The sequence below is a fragment of the Camponotus floridanus genome, unplaced genomic scaffold (genome assembly GCF_003227725.1).
Source record: "Camponotus floridanus strain SB8 unplaced genomic scaffold, Cflo_v7.5 scaffold80, whole genome shotgun sequence".
NCBI lineage: Eukaryota > Metazoa > Arthropoda > Insecta > Hymenoptera > Formicidae > Camponotus > Camponotus floridanus.
This window is the reverse complement of record NW_020229850.1, coordinates 13,778-37,274: the sequence shown is the minus strand read 5'-3', so window position 1 is coordinate 37,274 and position 23,497 is coordinate 13,778. Positions and strand designations below refer to the sequence as shown.

At 30.3% G+C, this 23,497-nt stretch overlaps 2 protein-coding genes across 10 annotated transcripts; both read left to right on the top strand.

Moving 5' to 3' along the window:
• The first annotated feature begins 2,229 nt into the window (after positions 1-2,229).
• On the top strand, positions 2,230-12,054 carry LOC105257565 (leucine-rich repeat-containing G-protein coupled receptor 5). Of its 8 annotated transcripts, XM_011268271.3 has the most exons (4): positions 2,230-2,327; positions 2,724-2,929; positions 9,495-9,903; positions 9,990-11,631. In XM_011268271.3, exons 3-4 carry the CDS (start codon positions 9,512-9,514, stop codon positions 11,629-11,631), a joined length of 2,034 nt encoding a protein of 677 aa, XP_011266573.1. In that variant the 5' UTR covers positions 2,230-2,327; positions 2,724-2,929; positions 9,495-9,511. The 8 variants fall into 8 exon arrangements, with proteins under 8 accessions (XP_011266573.1, XP_025270242.1, XP_011266579.1 ...); XM_025414457.1 differs by lacking the exon at positions 2,724-2,929 and having other exon boundaries at positions 2,259-2,327; XM_011268277.3 differs by lacking the exons at positions 2,230-2,327; positions 2,724-2,929 and adding an exon at positions 3,381-3,639.
• A 4,032-nt stretch (positions 12,055-16,086) lies between these two features.
• On the top strand, positions 16,087-23,240 carry LOC105257563 (phospholipase ABHD3). Of its 2 annotated transcripts, XM_025414475.1 has the most exons (8): positions 16,087-16,217; positions 17,034-17,292; positions 20,771-20,940; positions 21,088-21,298; positions 21,500-21,612; positions 21,776-22,013; positions 22,385-22,550; positions 22,645-23,240. In XM_025414475.1, exons 2-8 carry the CDS (start codon positions 17,194-17,196, stop codon positions 22,815-22,817), a joined length of 1,170 nt encoding a protein of 389 aa, XP_025270260.1. In that variant the 5' UTR covers positions 16,087-16,217; positions 17,034-17,193; the 3' UTR covers positions 22,818-23,240. The 2 variants fall into 2 exon arrangements, with proteins under 2 accessions (XP_025270260.1, XP_019885020.1); XM_020029461.2 differs by lacking the exon at positions 16,087-16,217 and having other exon boundaries at positions 16,858-17,292.
• The last annotated feature ends 257 nt before the right edge of the window (positions 23,241-23,497 follow it).

Below are 23,497 nucleotides of genomic sequence, written 5' to 3'. Positions count from 1 at the left end.
AAATACCAGAGTAACGACACATAAATTGATATTAAAGTGGATGCATAAATAGAGATCACCTGCTAGACGGTTCTAAGCCTTGATGCGTATGGCGCATCGTGAATAAACACGATAAAATGAGAACAAAATGATATGCATACGTGAAAAATGTGTCTGTACAATATCGCCAAGTATAAAGTAGCATTATTGTTGTACATTTATAACGACGTGTATATGTGTATCATGTCTAAATATTTAAATATTCTCCTCGAGGCATGAAAAAAACTTTTCAAATTTTTTCATTAATTCCACACACATGAGTATATCAAACTGTATAAATAATTCTTACTTGCAGATATTAAAAATATATCTTTTATTCAGCAAATACATGCATTGTGTACTAATGAAAAATTCAAATTGATGGATAGTTATTCAAACCGTAACAAAGCATAAGCGTTGAGGGACGAAGAAAAGAATAGGAAATGATAATCAAGATTTTTATAGATGTATGATTCTAATATAATTTACTTGTATAAATAATTTTTACGCTTTCTTTCTTTCTTTCTCTCTCTCTCTTCCTCCTCCCCTCTTTCTCTCTTTCTCTCTATCACTATATCTTTTGATATTTACAGCACATGTATTTACACAATTTATCGATTTACCGAGAATCCACTCTCATTAATCTCCTAGACGTACATTTTCGACCGGTTGATTCAGAATACTCGACGTTACGTTCCATTAAATGTGAATCCTGCCGTTGCTACGTTGATTCTCTCGTTAAGCGTTCGAACAAGAGGGAAAAAAAATAAATCCACGGCACGCTCTTCGTACGCGGATCAGAAAGGGAAAAATTAATCCGAGACGATAATTCAACGGCGCGCTATCGGGAAAGCTAATGTCAATCGCAAAGTTAATCGATGCTCTCCTCATTCGTTACGCCGCTGATACGAGTGGGGTTGGCAGATCGTTGATTCTTCCCTACCCCTTTTCCGTCAACATAACGGGATTCCGAGATTCCCAGGGTTTCGTAATACATATATACTATTTTATATCAACCCTGACCTCCTCGATCGTCGATTCTGACGAATGCAATTCTTCGAAACTGAACGGAGCATCGTTCAATCACGCACCGACTGCATGAACAAACAACTTGTGCACAGACAAGGAGAGTGACACGTATCATATCCGACCCATATCGATTTCCCATTGTCCTCTTCGAATCTGAATACATATGTGCAGTAGCGACGACTCTATGGGGATGCAAATGCATATGCAAACGCTCACCAGCGCGAACAGCAATCGGAGCTTAAAAAAGCATCAGGATCTCTTGTATAAAATGTACCCATTAGTAATCATGCGAGAAACGATACTATTAGAAACATACGCATAATGCTTTAGATAAATTTGATCGGCTTTTAAAGATTTGATTTCCGAATTTCTTTTTTTCTCTTTTAGCGAAATATTTAATGTGCAAGTGGACATTTACAAATAATGAAAGTTTAATTTTATTAGCATTATGAAAAATATTGCAGTGAATTCTACGACATGTAAAGTACACGCGATTAACCGTTGAATTTTTTTTCAAATTAGATTATTATATGAGATATATATCAAGAATCCTTCGATAGAATTAGACATGAAAGTTCGCATTCTTCGTTTTCATAATACATCGTTTTATCATGACAATCGACTGAAGCAGCGATTTATTTGCCGAGGTAGCAGAATATTTTGCTAACTCGATTCACGCTCATTATATCTCGGTTATAATATGCACGCTTTTTATTTATGTGATGCTTAGTCCATAGTTTAATCTAAGAGATGGTAAATGTTTCTGGACTCGTCAGAAATAATCGTAACAGCAGAATTTTTTTAATATGAGGATGTGTAAATATATCTTTGTAACATGTATGGCTTGTGGGAAATTAATCTTCAAATTAATCTCTTTAGTTTACCTAGTTTTCATCTGTTCAAATATACCTTATGCAAACGTTAGGATTGCAATACGGATGTTTTGGAGCATTTTGGAGCTGTAATCTTTGAAGAAGCTCGAAAATCATCATCGTTTGTTTCGTCGCATAGCGACGATAGACCGAGAGACGTTTTTGTTAGAAACTCTTAAATGGTTTCATGAAACAGCCTCCATAAATTTCGCATTTTTATCTCCTGCCGGCCAGTTGAAGAACGGATACAAGAATATATCTGAGTGCGAAGTGACGCTGTAACTCGTAAAACTCGTTAAATAATCAAGGGGAATAACTGCAGATTCACTGGCGACGCTAGTGAAACACGGACCTTCAAATCGTGACGATCTACAAAACTCATTGCGCAATTATTATTCTGCACAAAAGGTATTAATAAATCTTTCTCTTAAATCGTGATTATATTTCAATATATAATAATCACTTAAAAAAAGATGCATACTTATCCAGATAGAAAATATAATTTCATTATTCCTATTCAAAACTATTACTTATCTCGCTTGCATTTCCGCTCATAAATAATTCTGCATAAAATAAGATTTTTTAAATCGAATACAATCATATCGATTCTTCAAAAAAAAAGAGAAAATTATCGACGATGACAAATCATCTCGTTTCATATAATCGTTATTAACCAGACACGACATGAGATAATTGAAGAGGATATAACAAGCCAGTTTTTTTTCTCTATCGTTTATGCCACAATTATTTAATCCATTCTTATGCGTCGAGAGATGCGCTTTAATTTTGAACCTTGCCTTCCAGCGTCATCTGCGAGCAGCGCGTACTTCGCAGAAACGATACGAGCATGCGCGTGTCTTTCCCCTTCTCCTATGTCGATCTATTCATGTGTGGCCGGTATTAATCAATCAGCTGTTTCAATCGTGAACGTGTTTTTACGAACATTCAACGCGACGTTCGATTATCTTGCATTGGTCGTGATTTCCTGTCAAAGGTGAACGTGAGAAAACGTAAGTACGAACGACATAAGGATGCATTCCGTCTCTTGTTAGAGATGACGAGACGCAGCATGTGTGAATTACAAAATAACGAGTAAATTGCCAGCAATTGCGCAAATACCTACCTGAGCAGAATAATTATCATATTGCAACACTATTTATCGTAATTGGAAATCAGAGATATTAATGATACAAGATCGTATCGTTTTCTAGAACATTCTTAAAAGATAATAGTCTAATTATTAATCAATTTTCGGATACACTCAACGAATTACGTGTCCAACGGTAAATCCGGAGCATAACATACGAGACCTTTAATCACAACACAGCGTGAAGCGTTTTATAAACTCTGTTCCATCTTTGTCGATACGAAGAGAAATATTTTACTCGAGAGATACACGTTTTTATACACGGAGGTGTATCATTTATAACGTTCGTATCGCGTGAATTTCCTCCAGTCGTTAAATCGACGTGCAAGGTTCTCGACTCCAAGAACGAGCGCTCCAAGATCCGCGAACATTCCAAGACGCATTTAAAAGGAGACGCATTTAATATCGTCGCGCAAGCGCATATTTGACACTCTCGTCGTGTCTCCGAGCTTTCTACCCCCGGTGGTCGTTAGTAAGGGTGCGTTTTATCGAGCCTCCGAACGCTCGCAGATCGCGATAATACTCGGTCATATGTGAGGTTCCTCGATCGAAAACGCTACATCGCCGCTCACGGTAAGATCCCCCTCTCGTCCGATAGAATCGATCTCTCTATCGAGGAATTTGTTACCTCTGTCGAGGAATTGGAAGGTTAAGAAAAGCGAGAGACCGCGTTTAATCTGAAGACAGGGCCGGTCACGCGAGGGGCGCCTACCTTTATCGCAATACGTTTGTGTGTGTGTAAACATTTGTCAATTAAAGTTTCTTACGAGGGAATGATACTTTAATTTGCAAAATTCTATTATTATGCTTTTAAACGCCAATCATGTATCTCTCACGGATGGACTCTGCTCTCGAAATAACTCCAATTTTCCCAAGCATTGATGAAAATTGTGTAATACATATAGATACGTATCGATAGATGGATGGAGAAATTAAATTTCCACGAAATTCCATTTTTAATCATCAATTTTCAATTTTTAATTATTTATTAAATTTCAATTATACTTTTCTATTTTATAATAAATCTTATATATATATATATATATATATATATATATAATATATATTAAATAATATATATAATAATATATATTATAATACATAATATTATATTATAATGTATATTATAATATTATAAATATATTATAATAATATAATATTATATATAATATTATATTATAAATATATTATAATAAATAATCTTATAATAAAAAAATAATATTTGTATATTATTATCCAACTTCTAAAATCATCAAAAGTGTAACGTTTAAAGGATATTTTTAAACACATCCGTATATATATATATATATATATTTTTTAAATTATAATATATTTTTTTTTATTTCCTAATAGAAACAATTGATTTAATAATACCAATCTGCGTTAAATCAATATAAAACAGTACAAAATAGATACATCATCAGATTTTGAGAGGAGAAAAAGAAGAGAGAGACAAGAGTGAACCAAATCGAACGCGGACCGCAAAAAATAGAGGTCGAAATTTTAAGCTCGTCGCGTGCAGAAACAAGAGCGCACCTCGGTAGATTTTAACCCTGAATTCTGTCGGACATGTGATTTAATTTAACCGCGGCTCTCGACAATCCGACCGCTCAATTTATCTCTGTCCACTGACGTGCGCGCGCGAGTCGTTGCGATCATCATCATCATCGCCTCTTCGTGCTGTCTCCTAGGTCTATAATATTTCCGGTACGTAAAACGCATACTTTTCCAAGTGTCCCACTTATTATAACGATTGCACGTCGAACCGGTGGGAAATTAATCAATTAGCAAATTATATTTGCTTTTCAACAAATTAAAAATTAATGAAGATAAGGAAAGAAGGATATGTTCTTATTATATTCACTATGGGCTATTGCTACAAGATACGATAATGAAGAGTCATTTATCGCAATATGATAAAATAAAATTTAAGATAAAATTTAATCGCAAAGCCACTTAGAACGCCGTTGAAAAATTTGAAAAAAAAATTAGTATTGCACGCAAAGTAAGAAAATCATGTGGAAATACTTATCTCTTCCTTTATCTCTATCTTGATACTTTAGAGAGAACCACTTTCAGGAAAAGGTAGTGTATTGTGAAAAAAATTCAAAATCTGAAGAAGTATCAAAATTATTCTAATTTTCATAGGTTTTTCATATTTAATTATTTGACGTTTTAAATTTTTATAACGTAGAAGATATTTTATGATCTCTTGCTATTTAATCTGCTCGTAACTCCATACATATATTCGCGACTCGGTAGAGACAGATTACATCCCACTAACATACTCGTCGCCTTCATCGTTGCACATCGTTGCGCGTCGCGGGAGCGGCAAGATCCGGAGACCTCGGTGCTCTTTAATGAAATAGCCATCCTGTGGAGTGCGATGAAGTGCGCAGGCAATGAATGAGAATTACGTCGCGAGTGTAGTACGTACGTGGTGCATGTATCACTGATGCAAAAACTTTGAGAAGCACTCTTTGTATCGTAAATATTCTCTATGAATTATTTATTTATTCATTATTTATTCTTCTTAAGTCGAATAGAGATTTGTATAACACGAGAATAATTATCAAAATTATTAGTAACTTTAGGTGACAGAATAGACACATTTAATATCTGAAGTATATTTAATATTATAATTATGATTATTATTTTATTTTAATTTATGTATATAAGAATATGCATATATTTTTTTCTATAGATATAAACCAAAATAAAATAATAATCGAATTAAAAAAATGTATGTATTAAAATTTATACATATAAATCCCCAAGAATTACAATATTGTAAAACAAAAAGTATCCTCTAGTAGGTTTTCTAGAACTATACGTGAGACGTCATACATTCGACGTACGGACAATGAGATACGCAAAGAATTACTTTGTGCAACCTTGTAGCAGCTGCGTAGCAGAATCGTTTTTCATGACCGTTATAGAATTTGAAGAAATGTAAATAGAATGTGACTAAAATGAAATATTGGAGCACCTTGATCTATAACACGTCGATATCGCGAGAATAACGAGACTCGCATATGTTAGAAACGGATATCTTGTTTGCCAGATAAGCATAGTTTGTGATTATACGATACTTGATTTTATCACGATTTATTTTTTCCTCATAATGTATAATCAAAATTTTTCTTCGGAAAGATGTATCATTTTTCACGTGATCATCTTTTTTCTCGATATTTAGTTGCCCTATTATCAGGAATTTTTTGTTAAAATTTCTGGGTACTCGATATTAATTTCAAATCTTTAATTACAAAATTTGATATATATTTAAGCGAATATTTCATATACATGGAATACGTTATTGATGAGTGCAAAATATTATTTTGTTAAATAGTTATTTTTTACACGAAAAATCAATTTAATATTTAAAAAATTTTTAATTATATTAGAATTTTATATATTTACGTTATATATCAGAGTTTTGCATACGAGAAAAGCATTGCCTAGAATAATGTAATTAACTTAATTTGAAATTTTCCAGTAAAGTCGAAAAAGCGAATCTACAAATTCAACAAAGTTTCAATTAAATTCATTAAATTTGCACAGCCAACAGCAATTAATATAATTAGACAAAAGATCGATGCACATTTAATCGGAATCAATTTTTTAAATTTATGAGATGAGTTCACAAGATACAGATAATTAGGATTAATATTATAATAATGTTCTTCCTGTCCAAAATTCAAATGATATAATATATATTTGCACATATAATATAATTATAAATCTTCATATTAGTAAAATAAATCCAATTTCACATTACGTGAATAAGCGTAAGGAAACGCACAATTTAGTCGTATTATATTTCCTGTACTGTTCTACATGTCAAACAATTATGTAAAATGGACATATTATGCCTTATATTTTCACATGTTAACGTTTGACTCCTAAATTAAACAGTCTTGTACTATTTATATTACGTATGAAAAGAGATCTTATCGAAAAGTGATAAGCGTTATGATCAGTACTCGTTTTTTTCTCTATTTCCTTGAGGAATATATAATATAAATACAAAATGGAGTTTTCACGTATAATACAATTCAGCATTCTTTCTTAAAATATATGAATTATCCATTTTCGCAAGTATTACCTTTATAGAACCTCCGCCAATTTATATAATGATATTACGAAATATTCTTAAGCAATAGCTAGTACAACTCACAAAATAGAAAGACTTTGCGCAAAATTTAATAAACTCAGCTCTCTCAAAATGATATAAAACGATATAAAATTTCTCTTTTGCCACTTCATTTAAGTCAATAAAAACAATATTACACAAAATTGTATTCTCTCTTTTTAAAAGAAATAGATGATTTTTATGGAACATAATATTCCTTAAAACAGAGATTATAAATATATAATTATTTGAACACTCTTGCTTTAATTTATTTCTATTTAATTAAAATCATTAAAGACCTTTTTACACCTCTCGTGAAAATTTATTGAATTTATTAAATTTACTTTTGTACAATTTTTTGTAATAAAAAAGTGTCAGTGAATTTCCAACGAAAAGTATATGATTATAATAATATAATTTATACTGTAAGATATTGAAAGATTGAACTTCTTAATTTCTAACATTATATAATGCCTAGTAAAATAATGCATCTTAAAAATATAGCTAAAATATAAATAATAACATTCAAAATAAAATAATTGTAATAAAATAATATTGTTAAACAATTGCAATTATGTGATTACACTATGTAATAATATTACAATACGAAATTCAACTTAATGTTTTATCCCAGCATGTATACGAGTAATAATCTTATTATAGTAATTCGTTAAATGCAATTGTTGACTAGTAGCAAAATATAAAGGACATAATAAATCATAATATATTGATTTAGCGAAGTAGTTATTCTTTTTTATCGTATATTTAAAAATATTTTTTCCGCGTTACACACATTTATTATTCTTCATAAAAGAAAAACGAATCATTTTTATAAGAGTTTATACATATAATAGTAGAATTACTTGTAATGTATATAAAATTATATATAAAATATGTAATGCATATAAAATATTTTATACCATAAACAATATGAAAATTTGTAAAATTTATTTTACATATTTTTTTATATTTAACTGCACCATCTCTTGCTTTTATGATTTGAGGGCGGCTTTAATGCTCTATAATCATCTCTCGTCAACACAATATCATTCTCCAGAGACATCCACTTTACTCATTTAGATGTAGACAGTAATATTGATTTGGCAAGCACACCTTCAATGAGAATAATGACTCAATGTGTTAGATATAGTTATCAACAACGCATCGATCTCAAATTATACAAACGAATAATTAATATCGAATTAAACGTATACGATACTCATAAGAGGAAAAGAAAGAGAAAAGAGAGAGAGAGAGAGACTCTTAAAACAAGAATGGGGAAAATTCTCAACGCATTCGAATCCATTGATCTAACGAACGCTTCCGTCGTCGCATAAATTCCGCTTGAGGAATTCCGTAGGATCCGCTTCCTGAAATCCCCAGTCAAAATCGTTAAAGAAAAGCGACACTCATTCGCAAAAAACATCTAGTATCTCGCCTGGGGTCTGAATGCAAATGACTTTATCCCCGACACGCGGCGTTTTCCCGCCCGAGGTCCTAAGGGGGAAACGACATCCGAAAACTAAAGAATCGCGGCGCCAAAGGCGAGGACGAGAAATATTGCACGAGGTGGTTGGCAGTTTCGTCGAATGTATACGTCGTCCGTAATGGTACTCGCTCGTGGCCGAAGGCGGGAGGTTTCACGGGAATAAAGGGTGGCTCTCTTCGTCGGTGCAGCCAAGCGTGCACGTACCATTCTGGCGGAAAGCCCTGTTCCGACTTGCTAGAGAAGTTGTCTACCGGCCAAAGGCGTCGACGCGTTTCTTTGTAATGTACTCCGCCAACGTAAAAAGTTAGTCGAATGTGATTCGTCATCGCGATGAATAGGATCGTATTTGCAATTTACCGGTTCTCGCTACGACTCCCGGACTGACTCATTTGCATTAATTTAGTTTGAGACGTCAAGTTGGAAAACTAGGAAATCTCTCAGATTTATCTCAGATGTTCGAATCAGTAAATATATTTTATAAAGAGATAAAGTTTCCCTCAAAATTTATATATATTATAATAATTCATAATCCAACAATATTTTATATTGTTACATATAGATCATACAATTTAAATGTAATGTATCAAATAATTTATTTTTTCTTTTTTATCTGTAATATTAAAAAAACATAATATTAAATAATATTACAGAAAACACAAATTATATAAAATTACATAATATTATATCAAATTATTTAAAAAAAATAAAAAACATAATATTACATAATATTATAGATCTATTGTGTAAATGTAGAATGATTTTGATATTTAAAAATGAAAATCCGACTAATCTTTTAATCTTTTTCAGTTAATGTAGATTACAAAATGGAGAAAAAAACAACAGCTTTGTATCTACTTACGGTATACTTGATTGTTGCGGCGTTTGCCCTGAACGAGGAGACCCTGCAGGAGCAAGAATGTCCCGTAGATTGCCATTGTCACTACTTCCGCATCAACTGGGTGACGGATTGCTCGGATAGCAATCTTACGACCATCCCCTACAACGAACTTAGCCAAAATGTCTATATCTTAGACATGAATGATAATAATATCGCAAACGTCGACCCGTTTCCAAGCTCCATTAAATTAAGGCGCCTCCAGATGGCACATAACCAGTTAACTGAGTTGACGTACGAATCCTTCGCCGGATTAACGTATTTATTGGATGCAGATTTCTCGTATAACGCCATTACGCGTGTAGATCCTGAAGCATTTCGGTAAGATAATTCAATATCAATTATGCGCTAGTAATCATATTTTTACAGAAATAATTTGATCAATAATGACACATTTAATTTAACAGAGACAGTCCGGGTTTAATTACACTGGAGCTTCAACATAATCCTTTGGAGGAGGTTGAAGGACATTTCCTGAATTGCCGCACGTTGCTGCACCTCGATATAAATTCATGCGGTATTCATCATCTCAATACAGATTTCTTCCACAATACGACGAATTTGAAGAAGCTCGATTTGTCACACAATCCCCTGGAAAGAATAGAACCAGGTCCCTTCGATCATCTAACGAACTTGGAATATCTCACGTTGAACGGATGCAATTTAACCTACATATCTCCGGAGGCATTTTCGCACTTGGAAAATTTGCGACAATTAGAAATAGCAAATAATGAATTGAAAACATTGAATTGGAGGAACATTCTCACACCGTTAGTGCGCTTGGAACATCTAGATATTAGCAACACCGGTATTACGAATTTACCAGGTGACGCCTTCGCGAAGAACTTGTATCTCCGTCAATTAGTTCTCGCCAATAATGAATTATGGCATCTGGATGTCGAAGATACGCTCGGACACAATTTGCACAGCCTTCAATCTTTGGATTTGTCAAATTGCAATTTACAAGATCGCTTTTCCGAGGAAGCTTTCACAAACGCAAGTAAACTACGTGTACTCAATCTGAGCGGTAATCCAATGTTCGCTAGCGATTTAACTGCTGTTCTCCGCCATTTGCCTAAGCTTCATAAACTCTCTCTCAGCAACTGCAGTCTTCGAAGATTACCAGACGCCTTCGATGTGTTCGAACATCTCGAGGAGCTCGATATCTCTCATAATCCACTGTCCGATGCATTCGTCAGTCTTCTTAATCCGTTAACATCTTTGGAATATTTGGATATGTCTTATTGCGGTCTTGGTCATGTCGGAAATAATACTTTCGCACAAATGACTTTCCTGAAGCAGTTGATTCTTTCGGGGAACGAGCTTCATACTTTGGAGGAAGGGTTATTCGCGAATCTGACGCGTTTGGAAAGCTTAGAACTCAACAATTGCGATCTCAAGATACCTCTCGATCCAAAAATCTTCGGTGATCATCAGTCGACAAACATAATAGAACTTAAACTCAGCGGCAATCCGTTGATCGTGCCCGATGAAGGCTCACTACTTCCAACGCAGCTGTCTAAGGTGGAGATTTTGGCTCTCAGTAACTGCAGTATCTCGCACTTGAATGAGAACATATTTGCCACGACGAATAATCTCACTCAATTGAATCTTTCGGGAAATACCATCTCTGGTGTAGAAAATCTGAGCTCCCTGAAGCAACTGCACGCATTAGAACACATAGACCTCAGTAATAACCATTTGCGCACGATCAATCCAAAGGTATTCGAGTCGAATCCACGTTTACTCTCGATTAATCTTATGGGAAATCCGTTTGTTTGCAATTGCTCTATCGCGCAAACTTGGGATTGGGCCGTGCAGGAGAAAGGTGATCTTCACATACTCGTTGGCAGTCAATTGAGCACTTTTGAAACCGGCTCCGTAAAACGAAGAAGGAATCTTTCCTGCGTCTACGACGAAGAAACTTATCGAAACATGACAGAGGGGAACCAAGCAACCTCAAGTCGCAAACATTATTCCAGTCAATTTTCACCTTCTCGTACTTGGGCTAAGTATGTTCGCGAATCTAATTGTAATCGGCGTTCATGATATACGGCGATTAACTATCAGCATCCGATGTTAAATGTTTACTATCGTAAGGTACGTAGAAACAAACAGGAACTTTAAGCAAAAAAGTTCCATGCTGCTAAATACTAATGTATCATTATATCGTACAAGCCATAAACTAATAGCGTTATTGTGAAATTTATATTTCAGTGGCATTATTTTTATAGTCATAGGCTTAAGACAGATACGAATAGTTTAACTTATGTATTAGAAAATATCATAAGATATGTCCGCATTGAGAAATGTTATTAAATCAAATACTCGATTTTATATATACACATTTCTTTTTTTTGTATATACATAGTATGATAATTCTTATTCACGTCAATCAAATACTATATTTTCAATTCGATAAAATAATATGTTTAGTCAAATATTAGCATAATCAGCTGCCAATGATTGACATTAAAAATAAAGAAAATTGAAAAATTTAAAGAATTAGAATAATAAAAATTAAATTTATTACAACTAAAATTTTACATATCTTTATAAAAAACGTCATATATACATATTATTGAAAGATTTTTACACTATAAAAAATACACTATAAATTAATTATTTTATTATTAATCAAATACTTAAAAGAGTGGAAAAGTTTAATATTTCTATATTATAGAAAAGACAGAAAAACATAAAAGGCCAATTTTTCATAAAAAGCAAAAATAGTAAATATATATTATTTGCATATTTAATGATCATATTATAATTATAAGAGAACAACAACTGTTTGCAAAATGATAGATAATGGCATAAATAGAGACATATTTAGTTAATATTTTGTAGATTGTGAAAACTAGCGAAACTTACGATATATAAAATCACGCAAACATCTTGCAATTTGTTTTTTTGTTTTCTCAAATACGCAATTAAGTATGTTTTTTTTCAAATATAAAATTTAATTGCTTTGATTTAAATTAATTATATTTATATGTTTAAATTATGTTTAAGATTTGTATTTTTATTAAAATTATGTTTAGGTTATATATATGTTTAAATTTTTTGGTAATTTTAGTTGTATAAATGTTAAATCAAAAAATATAATTAAAAAATAAAATATTTTTGTTTGTTATAAATGATAATTACAAATTTAATTAATAATGTAAAATTCAGTTTTATGTTATACGATTTTATGTAATACGATGTAGGTATAATACGATATATATATATATATATATATATATATATCATATATATATATATATATATATATATATATATATATATATATATATCGTGGCATAATGAATTTTCGTTATTATATGACATCAAAACGTATATTAACAAAACGTAATATTATATGTGTTGTGTGTGTGTATATATATATATATATATATATATATATATATATATATATGTGTGTGTTATATTTCTTATACAACAAATTTTTAAAGTTATAACGAATAAAACTCGAGATTCTATGCGAGAAGCTATACGATAAATAATTTTGTATGATTAACGGTTGCATGCAGTTGCATGTTCACATATACGCATACATATAAATACAATTACGCCATCACATCCGATAGCATGTGAGTATGTGACCATGAACACTAAATGAGATATCTTCTTCTATTTGAACTTTATAATAGTTGGAAAATGCCTGATTATTGTTAAAGCTTTTCTACCGTATTCAATTGTTATACAAAAAATATGGTAGCTTCGTCTTCAATTTGCTATTGACTTATATTCTGTGTCTTCTTTATTTTTAAGTTAATGAAGTAATCTTATTTTGCATTGTATAATTACGTACAAGTTTATGATGCGTGAAATGTCGCACAAACAAATCTGTAAATTATAAAATTGATCAAAGTTAATCCTATCATCTATCGATTGCATTTATAAAAGTTGTCAGAGGGTTTTATATTTATTATATTCTATACATTAAAGAATTGCTGTAATATTTGTACATTTCGATTATAAATTTACATCGACGATTATATATATTTAAAAGTGAAATAGAATTCCAATTTTTCTTTATAAAAAAATTAAGAGATCGAATTTGTTTAGAAATTATATTAAATTGTGTGCTTGTGTATAAAACATGAAATTAGTAGAAGAGATTAATGCCATTGTTAATCTGATATATTCTTTTTCAAGGAAATTTAATTTTTTTGGCTAAGTTTGTGTACTGACTTTAGTTCGCAAATTAAATCCAATAATGGATGCAAAATCCAATAATGGTTTCGTCATACATATAAAAAGTCTTCTATAATACTTTAAACTATTTATAATATTTTAAAGTATTATTTTTATCAGTCAATAATTTGAAAATGTAAAATTATGTATCTGACTGTAAGTTGAATATGTGCAATTTTGGCAAAATTACTAATTTTGACTTGATAATTTTAATTATTTGCAAAAATTATATCATATATATTACACACTATTGTATGTTCCATTATATATAGAGCATTGTATATATTATAACATGCTTATAATACGATAATAATTATGCCTTTATTTTTCAACAGCAAAAAACACTTGCTGATAATGCCATAATTAATGCTGTGGCATAATTAAATGCTATAAATGCGATAAGAATTGAAGTTCTTTTATGTTTTTTTGAATTACATTTTGAATTACATTATTATGTAAACTGCAATTTATAATTTCGTTTAAGCACCTTAATATTTAGAAAACAAAGAATTAATTCCATTTTAAATATCTATTTGCTAATCTAAAATTGACCAAAATAAATAAAAATAAAATGGTATAAAAAAGATGCATTTCTTTCGCTTTTACGTTCGATCAAAGTCAATCATTTAAATCTTATATCGAACAACATAAAGACATCATTCTCGGATTATAATGCGGACGATGTGTGTTAGTTTATTATAATCGCAAAATGTAAAAGACTGTATTTAATAAAACTATAATTCTTCTTGATATACATATCCTTTTTTATTTCTGTCATTCACTTTCATCTTTCGATGAAAAAGCTTATCTCTACAACTCAATCATAATGATAAATTGATGCTTATGCTGAGATAAATTCTTTTGCAAACATTCATTAACAAACGTTACTAGACATGATTCGATAAAATTTTTATATATTGCGGAAATTACCCTACATTGCAATTTATTGTTGTAAACGCATGTTTAATTCTAAATACTGAAACGCATTTACGTGATAAGCATGAACGGAAAAAATATAATTACAAGAAAACTATCCAAAAATCTCCAACATGTGTAATTCCGAATATCAGTAATTATTAATTCTCGAGCTCGCAGGTGTTGTGTTGATGCGCTATTGTAGCGGCATGATAAGAACAAGGAATTCAACAATGCACGTAAATATCAGCGAGGTGTGATAGATCGTCATTGTTCGTTCATTGTATGTACGTAGTCAAATCATCTCGACTTCTATTTGCATGGACACAATCAGGAATCGTGAATACAACGATATCATGGCAAACGTTATCACGTGCACACATCATTTGTGTGCCATTTTTCTAAATGCAAAATTCATTGTCAAAAACATATTGACCTTTTTTAAGACACAAATTTTTTTTTAGATTTGCCAAAACTTCAGTATATATATATGCATATAAAAATTCTAATAAATAAATAAACTATTGAATATAATAAACTATTAAATAATAATATATAATCAATTAATATATAATATATCGCAAATAACTCTAATTGTTTAAATTATAAATATCTTGTATATATTTGCCTCAATTTATAGAATATTAATATCTGAATATTATAAAAATATTTTAAAATTATAAAATTAATATCTTATATAAGAATTAAATTTTATATAAAATACATATGTGTTTATATACATATGTGTATACAGACTGAGTTTTAATGCTTGTGTCAATCTTTTTATCATGCAGGAGATTACTGATCGCATAATAAATAAATTGATCGGTATATAAACCTGAATATAATATGTATAATAATAATAATAATAATAATAATAAATATGTAGCTTTAATAATAATAATAATAATAATAATAATAATAAATTCATACTACATAATTTCAACTTTTAATTTGCTTTAATTGTACACATTATATTCGGACCTTAGATACGATCGATCCAAATAATTGACATTTATGTACCGATCAATTTATTATGCAGTCGGTAATCTCCCGCGTGATGAAGAGATTGACACAAGCATTAAAACTCACCCTGTATATAATTTATAAACATGTGTTTGTGATTTTGTTTTTTTTTTTAATTTGCATAATTATCAATATCACCTAGATAATTAATTTTGTATTGATTTGTCATAATGATGGTTATTAAATATAAATGTTTTATTTAAATTATTAAAATTATAAAGTTTTCATGAAAAAGTGCAACTTGTACAGGGTTACAGCTTGTACCTATGTACGGCTCTGATACGGTATCATTGCGTAATAGTCCGCATCGCGCTATTACGCACGCGTCGCAAAGCATATTCCTTACACGTGTACATGTCAGTGAACGCGCAATTTGTGATTTCGTCGAGAATTTCGTGACTGCCTTTGCTTGTGAATATATTATTAATGGAATATGCTAATATTAAAGAAAATTTTAGACTAGACATGAAGTTTCTCGCGCACGTGTATAGGTAAAAACATTTTTGTAAGCGTTCTTATAAGCGAATGTGAAATCTGCATAATCGAAAAACACGTGCATTGAATAATTATCACAATTTCTTAAGATTTTATTACGTATTTAAAAGGAAAAAAACGTTTGACTGATTTTTCATTGATGTGACAGTGAATATTTAAAGTGACATTGAATATTTAAAGAAGATAAGAGTATACATTTTTTTATCTCAAAATATATTAAAATAAATTACATTTCTCTCGAATGTGCCACCACGTACGTTCAGTAGATCAAATAAATGGATAAAATAAAACGAAAAAATCGAATATTTTCTTCGAGGAGAAGAATCATAGATTAATAAATAACTATAAATCCTAATCAATTTTCATAAGAGCTATCTTTATTTTTAAGGGCAATTATAAAATGTTTATTATTGCAGGATAATAAAAAAAAGTTTCAATATATTTTATAAATTCATATTATTCGAGCGCGAAAGCTGATATGCAAAAAGAAATTAATTTATTTCATGTAACGCGAAAAAAAAATATTCAAAAAAAATATGATTTCTCATTTTTAACGTCATAATTCGTTTAATTGCAACAGAATGGAAGAATTTTATAAAAAAAAAATAATTTTCGATCAAATATGTATCAAGACTGATCGCATCCACTTCCACTTCAATAACGTCGTGCATGCGCAGAATAGATTCATTCACGTGCACGTGATACAAATTTCATTGTCCGATATTTTCCGGTATCTTTGTCTTTAATTTGCTGATATAATATCGTTTAATAAGTAAGTCAGTCCAATTATTCGTATGATATTTGCGCGGCAGTGAGACTTCCTTCGCCGGCTTTGACTCACTGTCGTTCGTTAAGTGCCGATTATCGACAAGCAAAGTCCGTCGACAGACCTCAGCTCGAGCCTGTCATCTCGCATAGCGTGCCTGCGCTGGCTGAATCGAGTGTCTCTATCAGGTAGTCGCGTGCGCAACGATGGATCTCTTCGAGAACATCCCGTATATTCCCAAGTTGTATTACGGTGCGTTATTGGGAGTCGGTTTTTGTATCTATTATCTCTGCGAGGTCGTCAAGGTGAGTAAAAATATACTATTTAATCTGATAATTAATTGCATTTATTGAAAATTGTTATATCACGAGATACATTTCCGAGAACAAAAGAAACATGATCGAGAGAGAGAGAGAGAGAGAGAGAGAAAGAGAGAGAGAGAGAGAGAGAGAGAGAGAGAGAGAGAGAAAGAGAGAGAGAGAGAGGAAGGGAGATTCGATTGATCGCGATATCAATTGTGTTCGATTCGATCCAGAAAGTTTTAAAAACTTTCACTTACATAATGCGTAATTTCGTAATGGAGAGCATTTACTGAGAAATTAACCTACTATTCATTAGATTCCGCATACCTCGCTCAATAGGACGGAAACTTTGTCTTTAATTAAATACAATTGCAATCGTGATGGTTGCGCATGAGCAACAGAAAGATACGTAAATGTCGAGTCAATCTGTCGCATATTTTAAACAGTAGGTAAAAAACAGTAATAATACAGCAAAATAAACATACGTTTTGCAATCTGACACAGCATTATTAGTTCATTATTACATAGATTGCTCAAAATTCAATAAATTAAAATAACATCCATGTGTATCTTTTTATTTTTTGCTCATCTCGCATTGAGAATGTTACAGTTACAGCATTATACTTCATGTACTTCACATCTGAAACTAGACAATTTTAATTAAACCTATTTTATCGTGCCTAGATGAAATTTATGCATTATAAATGTTATTCGTAATCGTTTCTTATGGTTGATGGAAATTAGCAGATGAAATAAAAATTGAAAATAAATAGAAAGCGAATTATAACTCTAGCGAATAAAAAAATGCTTTTATATTTTTTGTCAACGATATGAATAATATTATATATATATATATATTCATTGAATATATCATTAAATATATTACCAGATATATATTCGATTAGTGTCTAGTATTAGATATGATGCTAAATACAGGCCGTCTATAAAAATTTTTTTCCAAAGCATGAAAATGAAAATTATTATGATAGACGGATACGATTAGCATTAAGGTTTTGATCTCTATGAAATAAAGATGAACGTAATAATGCGGAGAATCACTGAATCTGCGTGCGATCTGCAAACTCTAAAATGGAACACATTATTGTTATACTTGTGAACGCGAGCGATATATTCATTGACTAAAGAGTCAGAGTAATGTGGTTAAATAGTGTCAGCCAGCGGCACCTTTTATATGCATCAAGATTTATTTGCCCTGAATAGAGAGAACTAATCTTTATGCAAAATTGTGTGTGTGTGTGTGTGTGTGTGTGTATGATATATTAACTATTAATTTCATAGACAAAAATTTAAAAATGTAAATGGAATTTATTTAAATAAGTTTTATTTTTTTCGAAGTATAGAATGTTTCTGTTATATAAGCATTTTTGAAAATTTCCGATTGAAAAAATCAAATCACATCATTGAAAATACTTTTTAATATATACTTTTGGAATTTTAGAAATAATTGAGAACAATAACCTCATAGTTTCTTTTTTACGTCTTTATATATTTTGATGTTTCTCATCATTTCTCTAATGAACTTTATAATAAGAAATTTAATATCGATATACATACACACATTTCATTTTGCATAAAGATTAGTTCTCTCTATTTAGGGCAAATAAATCAAGATTATTTTAAAAGCGGAAAGAACATATATATATATATGTTCACACATATATATATGTTCCTTCCTCTTTTAAAATAATCTTGATTTTATAGCGACAGCTTGTTATAACTTATTATTATTGTTACAGCTTGTTATAGCTTAATATTATTGTTACAGCTTGTTATTGTCTTCAGAAAACCACCTTATATTGTTTACACGTTATATATATTGAAATGAATGAAATAATGAGATAAGACTAATTACATGGATTTTATTGTATAACTGCTACTGTGTGTTATCAGTTTAAGAATGAAAATGAAATCACAAATTTAATTGATCAAATTATTTAATGTACCTATATTTTTATGTCTTATGTACATGTGTATTAAAGAATATAATGCACAAAAATATCTAGTTATTTACATAAAAAATTTATTTTTATGCAAAACAAATTTAAGATAGCTATTTTTATAGTCAAAATGTTCATATATTATCTGCATATCAATTTTAAAATAAATTCGATATATAGACAGGATTTCCGCGATACGTGTTCAAATTGTCGTACGACCCTCTATAAGCGACGAGGAAAAATGCAATTTATTAATTTGACCTTAAAACTGCGAGGCAGTTGTCCTATACACGCGTCAGCGTAGGCAGGTGAAGTATAATAGTAAGCGCAAAATTGCAACTATATTAGATATAGATACATTAATGATGTGACGATTGAGGCATTTCAATCAATACATTTTATCCTATTAAAACGATTTATGTGTATAATGCTAATGTATAATAATAATATAAATCTTGTTTTATATTTATTCTTTTTATTTCATTCATATCATATTATTCCTCATAATGTGTGTCTATAAAACTGGCACGACAATCTATGAATTTCACAAAAATACTAAGAGTTTTGATAGCACTTTTCATATAATCCTACAGTTTCTGATAAAAATTAAAAAGAGTTCTGTATTTTTAATTTTTATCAGGAATTATAGAATTATGAAAATTGTTATCAGAACTTTTAGGCCAGGTTACATCAACATTATTTTAGATAAGCGATATAAGCGAGACTTAAATATGTATTTATCTCTATCTTCTTTCTAAATAAAGACAGATATATATATATTTAAATCTCTCTAAAATAACATTGGTGCAATTGGACTTCAGTATTTTTTTTTCTTTTTATTCTCTTAAATTAGTTGTATCAGCTTCGCAAACATCATGTGAGTAATTCATTTCAAACATAAAGAAAATGCCTTAAGCATATATTTTTTTAAATAACTGCTCAGAAAAAGAACCGTAAATAAGATCGATAAATACTCGAAAAAAAAGTTTATATCTAAATTCTATGTGTAGATATATATCTACTTATATATATTTATATATTAATATATTAATTAGAGATGTAATTGAGTACAATTATTATACATAATTTTATATATATAAAAATATAATATAAGATCCATTTATTATTATATCTTGATAATTATATGTAAATAATATCGAAAAAAATATTGAGTATAATACTCAGAAACGAAAATCTAAATTCGTTTATATCTTTTACTTGTGAGAAAGTTCTAGAGAATTTTTAATTAAATTTAATTTAAACGTAACAATATAATTATATGGTAACAAATGCCTTTTCATAATTCAGCACAGTTCCCTTGACTTATCGCATGATTGCTTTTATAAGCGGTAAAATAAATCACACACATACACTCGATCGCATATAAATTATTCATCAATGAAATTACTTATCCAATTGTACAATGGATAAAATATAGTTCAGTTTTATTATATATCATGTTACCCATATCACACACATGCATACGTATATATAAATCAATAAGAAAATTATTACGATTCTAGACACCTTTGCTAGTTTGCGCCGATGGACCATTCCGTTCGTTTTTGGAAGCGAATATTCCACTTGTGCAGAATAAATTCTGGCCGACATTATGGTGCTTCGAATCGCGAGCGCAGACCATTATGGCCAGCATCTTAAGATCCCGAATATTGCCGTCTATCAAATATCGCAGGTTAGTAAAAAAATTTATTCGCCGATAGAGAAAGAAAGAAAGAGAGAGAGAAATTGTTTTCTAAACTTTTAAACAATATGTAGATGATGTAAACAATCATGCAAAATATATCGAATTTTATTCTGTAGTATTGTCTATATTATGTAGGGAAATCCTGACTTTGCTTGATGGTGGTGAAGTAGCTTTGGATTGGGCCGAAAAAGATTGCTCCGTTACTTCTCCCATCGTTATCCTTTTACCTGGTCTTACAGGTGGTAGTCAAGCGGAATATATCAAATGCTTGGTATCAGCCGCAAGAAAAATTAGAGTACGATGTGTGATTTTCAACAATAGAGGTTTAGGTGGGATGAAATTGAAGGTAGTTTATCCATTACTTATTCATAATCTTACTCATAACCTGAACATACTAGATAACTAGACTAGATAACTAGATGACTAGATAACTTTATATGTGTGGATGAGAAAAATTGCAATTATTACTTATTATAAGAAAAATAGTCTTTTAATTGAAAATTATTTTCTGTACTAATAAAAATTCAATATTCTTTGTTGCTTTTAGACCCCGCGAACATATTGTGCCGCTAACTATGAGGATTTAAGTGAAGTTATTGAACACGTGAGAAAACTTCACCCTCACGTACCCCTCGGAGCAACCGGAATCTCTATGGGAGGGTAATAATCATATTTCTTAATTTATTTTCAAATTATAAATCTCATAATAATATATATCCCTAATATTTATTAATATTTAGAAAAAATATGTAAAATACATTTATAAATTGAATAAAATCACATTCGCGGATATTTTTTCTAAACATTTTTCTGCCATACGTAGGTTAATCTTAGGCAATTATTTAGCACGAGAAGGCTTATCAGCAAGAACGAAATTGAAAGCATGTCTTATTATCTCGGTACCATGGAACGTGTTCGCCGCAACGAAGAATACCGAAGAAAATTATTTTAATTTAATGCTAAATAAGCATTTAGCTGGTAATCTACGACGCACAGTAGAACGATATCATACTTCTGATATTGGTCCTTTCAAAAGCATAGATTTTGACACACTCTTAAAAGTAAGTTTTTATTAAATTTAGATATTAAACAGGTCGAACAATATCAAAAGTTTTTAATTTTTCCAATGTAAACATTTTAAATTTTTATCAAATTATTTTGACGTATTATTTCATAGTATACTGGAAACATAGTAATTTAAATTTGCCTACTTCTCATTACTGTTTTACCGTTATACTATAATTTATATACTTATAATTTTATAAAAAATTATACCTTGATCAATTTTCCGTAAATAATTTTAGAATCTTAATCAAAATAAAATCAGAGATAAATTCGCGATACGTATAACTTGCTATAATTGTTTTCTAGAGACTACTGTGATAAAAAATTGTATTGAACTCATACGTAAATTATTTACTATATTTGACAGAGTCAAACAATAAGAGAATTTGATTCGCATTTTACGGCAAAGCAATTTGGATATAAAAATGTCGATGAATATTATCGCGATGCGACGCTCGATGATAAGTTGCATCTAATCGAAGTTCCTTCATTGTGTCTCAGCGCGGCGGATGATCCGTTTCAGCCATTGAATGGTAAATATATAGCGCGACAACAAGATCACTTATAATTTTCTAATTTATTATAATTTTTTGTACAATTTTATTCATAATGCCTGTAAATTTTCAGCGATACCTCTAAAAGAAATAAGCAAAACCAAAAACGTGGCCGTAGTGGTGACGTCGCGTGGAGGCCATATTGGTTTTCTAGAAGGCGTTTGGCCGGTCAAGGAGGAACAATACATGGGAAAGTTTTTCTCACAATATTTCATGGCGATGTTCACTAGAGATTTCGACCACTAGCAAGATTTAACACATTTAATTTTTTTCGTATAATAATAAATGATATTCTATACATTAACATTGATTGCCTCATTATCGTCAAAAGATACATATTACAATATCGTTTATCCGTTTAATTTTTACGCAAACTGAGTGTGTGATTTTATATCAAATATACTTTAGCTAAAATAATTTTTCGTTGCATTTTTATATTACATTGAACAACGTAAAACTTGAAATTAAAGCTATACTTTACTCGATTCGAAAATGTAAATAATTCCAAAATTCTATACCTTTTATAACTATGCCGTATTAAACGAATTTTATTAATCCCTTATCGAATAAAAGTGTTTCCTAATTTTAATAGCGCAATTTTAGCAATAGTAAACACACGAATCTCTGATATATCAATAGTTGTAATAAAAGCTAACTTTTATATACAAATTTCTATATATATATATTTTTTTAATTATTCCATTTTCTCTCCCACATCGTTTTAATACCTATATTAAATTATGTCTTTATTATATAACAAAACTAAAAGATCATTTTTTAAATATATTTTTTGCCTTTCTATTATTTTTACAACTCGTCTATCTATTTATTAGATATTTATATATAAAAAAGCAGTTCGCACAGATTATTTAAGTCAGGAAAAATTCGGGATGGTACCAATATATCGAACATCTGACTATTATTTC